This window comes from Phodopus roborovskii, unplaced genomic scaffold (genome assembly GCF_943737965.1).
Source record: "Phodopus roborovskii unplaced genomic scaffold, PHOROB, whole genome shotgun sequence".
In the NCBI taxonomy this organism is placed as follows: domain Eukaryota; kingdom Metazoa; phylum Chordata; class Mammalia; order Rodentia; family Cricetidae; genus Phodopus; species Phodopus roborovskii.
The window spans coordinates 4669174-4675173 of NW_026126511.1; the positions used below are offsets into that span (position 1 = coordinate 4669174).

At 46.0% G+C, this 6000-nt stretch overlaps 1 protein-coding gene across 1 annotated transcript in view; it reads right to left on the reverse strand.

Moving 5' to 3' along the window:
* Cldn10 (claudin 10) overlaps window positions 1–5347 on the reverse strand; it is a 73285-nt gene extending 67938 nt beyond the window's left edge. Inside the window, exon 1 of the mRNA XM_051195223.1 lies at window positions 5096–5347. Within this exon, the coding sequence (XP_051051180.1) occupies window positions 5096–5309 (214 nt within the window). The 5' untranslated portion in view covers window positions 5310–5347. The remainder of the gene's footprint in view (window positions 1–5095) is intronic.
* Window positions 5348–6000: the final 653 nt, after the last annotated feature.

Genomic DNA, 6000 nt, shown 5'->3' on the forward strand with positions numbered 1-6000 from the left:
CTCAGGCAAATACCTAGCCAGCTTCAGAGTCTTATGGCCATGCATGCACTTGTCAGTATTCAGGCAAATACTTAGCCAGCCCTGGGGCCCTGTGTGTGAGGCTGTGTAAGGCTCTGTACGCATGTGCAAAGAGCTTCCCTTTTAAAGCGAGCTCCGTGTGTCCCTCACTTTCTTCACCACTTTCCTGTCCCAGGTCGATCACACGACTTCCTCTTTCACCCCTATCAATAAACTTCCAAGTGGGTTTGCTGTACTCATTCTGTGATGGGTTCTCCCGGCCGCTAAAACTACAATAATATGTGCTATGACTGTCCTGTGTTCTGTTACAGCAATACAAAATGAAACAAAACACACAGCATTTGTTGGAAAAAAATCTCAGTGCCCCAGGATCCAGATCCTGCCTTCATTCATTCAGCCCATCAAATGATTACTCATTAATTCAACACTTTTATAGAGCATGGGCATTATCTGCCCGCGGTGGCACTTGACTCTAATTATAACACTTGTGGAGCAGAGGCAAGAGGAAAGCTACAAATTTGAGGGTATCCCAGGCTACATAGCGGGGGATGAGGCTTTCCAGGTCTATAGTTAGTCCCTGTCTCAAAAACAAAAGAACACGGATATTGTGCAGAATGGTCTAGAAAAGGGTCCAGGCAGAAGCTGTTAAATCCCTGTCCCCCTGGAGCTAAAACCAAGCACAGAGAGACAGAAAGTATGTAGTAGTCACGGTAGAAACCAGATTAGCAAAATCATACAGCAAGTACCAAGCAATGTGGGGTGCATTCCTGGAGAGAGATCTTAGAGGGCTGTGCAGGGCAGGAGGGATCTTAGAGGGCTGTGCAGGGCAGGAGGGATCTTAGAGGGCTTTGCATGGCATTAAACTTCTGGAAACGTGCAGTTTCTTACGTAAAATAACTAAATCCGCTCAAACTATACCGCCCCGTTCCGCACAGACGACTTCTCAAGACTAAACACGAAGTTAGGAATGTCTTCCTGTGATAGGTGCCACTCAGTTCACATACTCGGGATCTGTCGAAGTATTAGGAGCAGCTGGTGAGTGACACCCTTGTGATATCCTTCAAGGCTCAAGGAACATTGTGGAAGATGGTGGGGGGGGGGGATAACGTAAGAGCTGGGGGACGGGAGAAGTGCTGTGAAACGCTACAGGTGTGACAAGACTGTTGCACAAGACCTGCAAAAGACAGGGCCCGTGAGGGGCTCAGGACGCCTAACCCCTCCCTGAGCAGTTCCTATCACTGGGTAGGGACAGGCCCTTTCTTCAGCACCTGTAAATAACCTCCTACCTGTGGTTACATAACTAAACTATGTAGTTATGTTAGTATGTGGTTACATACTAACTAAACTCAGTGGGTCACGCACACAAAACTGGACTGGACATCGAGAGAGAAGTCCAGGGTGCTGTCCAGCACAGTTCTTCCTGAGGAGACGCGGGTCCTTGTCCTGCTCGGTAATCTCTTGCCCGTTCGGTAATCTCGTACTTCCCTACAAGGCCTTGCAGGTATGCCCGTCTCTGTGAGTATAAAGTCTTTCCGTTACACATCACAGGCATTTGTGTGTCAAGTGTCTTATGAGGGCTGATTACAAGAATCCCGGGACATTAAAAAAATACATTATGCAACTATGTCACATAATAGGAGTCCTTGCCTCAGTCTCCCCTATAATGGGTGCCTCAGGAACCAGAGGCATTGGCTTCCATGTGGCTCTGGGGTCCAAAGAGCAGCTACTAAAGCCTTGGTTGGAAACACCGTCTTACTGTTGAGATGCGGACTTTCAAAGAACTGAAGATGTCTTCATGGTAGTAATTGCCACCAGTGATGGAGACAGTTCTTTCTGTCAGGCAAAGTAAACATGTATTTTGCCTGTGTTATGTATGTCAAGTCGTCACCATATAACAAGGATACTGAAGGCTCAGTGAGAGAAATCTTGCTGTGTAAGTGTGAAGACCTGAGCTGGAATCCCCAGAGCCTACATAGAAGCCAGAGGCACTGTGCTTGGCCAGTAACCCAAACACCCCTGTGGGGAGTTGAGAAACTGAGGCAGGAGGCTCCCCAGAAGCTCAGGAGCTAGCTTGCCTGGTGTGTGTGGCAGAAAAAAAAAAACACAAAGACCTTTTCTCAAGACAGGAGGTGAGGATTGACACCCAGACTATCTTTGCCCACCACATGCCTACCATATTTGCATGCCTGCACTCACACACAAGAATGCATACACATGCTTGAGTGCGCACATGCGCGCACACACACACACACACAACAAACAAACAAACAAACAAGAAAAACAATGAGCATGGTAAGTAAGATATTCATGAAGCATTCAGTCTTCCAGAATTCTAGATCTAAGAGCTTTTACTGGGGGTTTTCTAATGCCTCTAGTGAGAAAATGGCCCGGGACTCTTTAGAGATCCTGTAGGAAATGAGATTGTGTATTCCTAGAACGGGGACATATGTATTGTCTATCCATGGCCCACACTTTGATGAAACATGGTGCTCTATAAATCCTATTATAAACACACATAAAGAACACATGTCCCTCTGTTTTCTAGGATTCCGTGGGTCCCAGCCTCTTTGCCAAGGCTTGTAGACATGAACAGAGATTCTTTCTCATAGATTAAATGTTGGAAATCTCACTCAGTCCCAACTGGTCATCTCTTGCTTCATGATGAGGCTTCTAGTAGCAGGACTGGGTTACAATCGACTGAGTTCTTGGCCCAGGGGACCTCATGGAAATCCCCAAACAACCCAGGCTGTTGCTAAGACAAAGGGGTGCTCTCTGCAAAATGGCAGGAAAACACCCACACAAAGCCACTGAACACGGAGAAGTCAAGCTAGGGCCTACACGGAGACTTTATCCCTACACTCTAGTCTCTTCGTGCGAAAAGGCGCCTGCAAGGTACCAAGAGAGGGACATAAACACCAACCCAGCCAGAAAACCTTTGACCTACAGTCTGTCCTGCCTGCAAGATGCGCGAGGACGATGGTGTCACAGAGCTTGTGGGCGTAACCAACCAGTATCTGATGTGACTTAAGGCCCACTCCACGAGATGGAACCCATCCCTGACACTGCTTAGCTGACCAGGAACCAGAAACTAGATAGGCAAGAGACAGGGGCAAAACCAAATACTACTGGTCTTTAAGAAAAAAAATTGTATCAATAAAATGACTTCTAATGACTCTCTGGTGTCTGTGGGCAAGGTAGTGTTTCCTGCAGTAGAAACTAAGGAAAAACAGCCATCTCTTCTAGCTGCCATTTGGAAACTTGAAGTTTCTTTGGAAATAGGAATCAATAGTAAAATCTGGGAATGCAGATCTTAGGTCCCCAAAATGAGTTAAGGAGGACAGAGTGAGCTGACTCCAGAAATACTTCTTTGGCCTCCACACACGTGCTTTGGCATGCATATAGCTGCACACATGCACACGAGCGTGCGGACACGCACACACATACACTGTGTGTATATACACAGTGATGATGGTGGTGGTGGTGGTGGTGATGGCAATGATGATGCATGTTTCAAAATTTTAAAACTAAGTTTTAAGGGTAGATTATTGTTTGGAGCGCTGTCAACCCCGTGTGTTTTCTAAGCTGCATTTTGGAAGGAACCACTCAAGTTGTACAGAGATCTGTCATGGCTCTTTAAGACACTTGGGGGCCATGGTTGAGCGTGTATTTTTCTCCATCACTAGGCTCCATTTAGGGATATAGAATAAAACACGATAAGCTGGAACATTTGCTTAAACATATATATTCAGTCACGAACAAAGGAGCAGGGTTACCCACGTGCTGCTCAAGATAAAGATAGGCTAAGTCATACGGGAAAGGGTGACCCGTGACCCGTGGAGGCGTGCAGGGAGCCATTGCCACACAGAAGTATGGGAAATGGTGACCCATGGAGGCGTGCAGGGAGCCATTGCCACACAGAAGTACGGGAAATGGTGACCCGTGGAGGCGTGCAGGGAGTCATTGCTATAAACATTCCTTTTCCTCTGGTCTTCTTCCCTGTTCCAAGGGAAGTTTTCTATTGAGGAAGTCAGGACTAAGTAGGAAGACAACAGTGATTCCTCTAATAGATTCTAGAAAAGCGCATGTCACTACCAAGGGCTTTCCTGGGCTAACCACACTTGGACATGCCCATGGCTTGTTCTAAGCAATCTCCTGACTTTATTGCAGTAATCTATCGTCTCCCCTTGACACTCACTAGGAACTAACATTGGGCAGACCTGACACAAAGCCCCATAAAATATTATTCTTTAGTTACTTCTGGTTAAATTTTTCTTCTCTCTCTCTCCCTCCTTCTCTCTCTCTCCACTGAGGCCAAGGTACAGTATTGTCGCTTGACTGTGAAAAGCCTGTATCTTAACAGCACTTGGGCAGGGTTTTTAACTTGACAGTCTTACATCGTGGGCATATTTGCAGAAGTATACACTTTTCAGCAAGGAAGGTCAGACGGAGATTATTAAAAAGCTATGAAGCAAATGACAGTTATTTCTCTGGAGGCCTCTAAAGTGCAAAAGGGGCCTTTAATACCAAGAGCCAACCAAACAAAACTGTCCTCTTTGAGATCCAGAGTTCTGAAGAGGAAGACTACACACATTTGAAAATCAAAAAGAAGCAAAAACATTTTCATTCAGTTAACTGACATTTATGGTGCTGTTGTTTTATCACTAAATGTGGCTCTAGAGGAGGAAACATGGGACCCACTGTGGCATGTCCTTCATTCACTGCTGTCTTTCAAGAGGGAGACTGGAAATCAATGACAGGTCTTTCAACAGCGGGTAGGACTCGTGTGAAGATTTCTCTCTGACTCACTGAATACTAACACTAAGCCTTAAGTCAATGTTTCACCCTTTCCCATTGGGGTCCTGCTCCAGGCCTGCAAGATCCGTAAGGTCGTTCTTAATTTTCCACTGTTCAAAGCAGGCGTTTAATTCTTTCAGCCAACGGAGCGCCCACCCATCACATGCAAACGTGGCCCTAACACGTCAAGACCGAGTGGGAAATTGTCAACAGCTTGCTGACTCAGCTCAGGAAGAGGAGGGTCACATTCCGCTCCAGCCCCAGACACAGCTCTGATATTTACCTTCAACTCTGAAGATGGTGAAATGCGGCCGGCAATGGAAGGAGCCCAAGGCGTTACCTGCGCAGTTCATCCACAGTCCCTGGTAAACCCAGGTGGCGGTTATTACAGAGGATGCACGGGTGGTCACTTTCCACTCATTGGACGTAGTGGCAGCAACAAGAGCACCAAACCCTCCGATACCGCACACCAGAGCCGAGATCTGTGCCCTGGACATGTCGCCCAGCCTTGCCCGCTGCCACAGCCCAGACAGAAGGCTTTGCTGGTCTAGACATGCAGTCGCCGGACAGAAGTTCCACAAAAGTCACAGCCAGCCCATGCTGGTTGGTGACGGTACTTCATGGTCCGATGGCTGGAAGTACAGGAACTTAGGATAAAGTACGATTCACTAACGGCATCTTAGAAGTAGCCTGGAATAATCTTTCTAATTCTCTATTGACATACCAAATTTCTGTAGATGAATTTTAAAGCTTTTGGTACTGCAAGCATTTTTTGTTAGCATCTGAGTTAATGCTTAATTTTCTGTTAGCATGAAGTTGGTGAACCATGCAGTGATCAAATATTACAAAGTACAGATTATACAGTAACATTTAAAGGCTCCTTATTTGACCAATTTCTTTAAGTTTACATGGTTTTGAGACTTTACACAAATGGAGTTATGCTGCAGAGATTATCCCATAACCTTTTTAAGTGCAATATTGTGTATATGATTTATCTGTGACCATGACTGTGGCTACCACTCATCTGACAGCTGGATATATTATTTCAATACATGCACAGGCCATAATTCATCTGCTTTCTCTGAAATGAATATTGTTCCCATTTCCCTCCTCAGTAACCGTTAGCCAAGGACAATCACTACTGTACATTTTCCCTTGTGCACCTGAGTGAGGGTCCCCAGAAGGTAG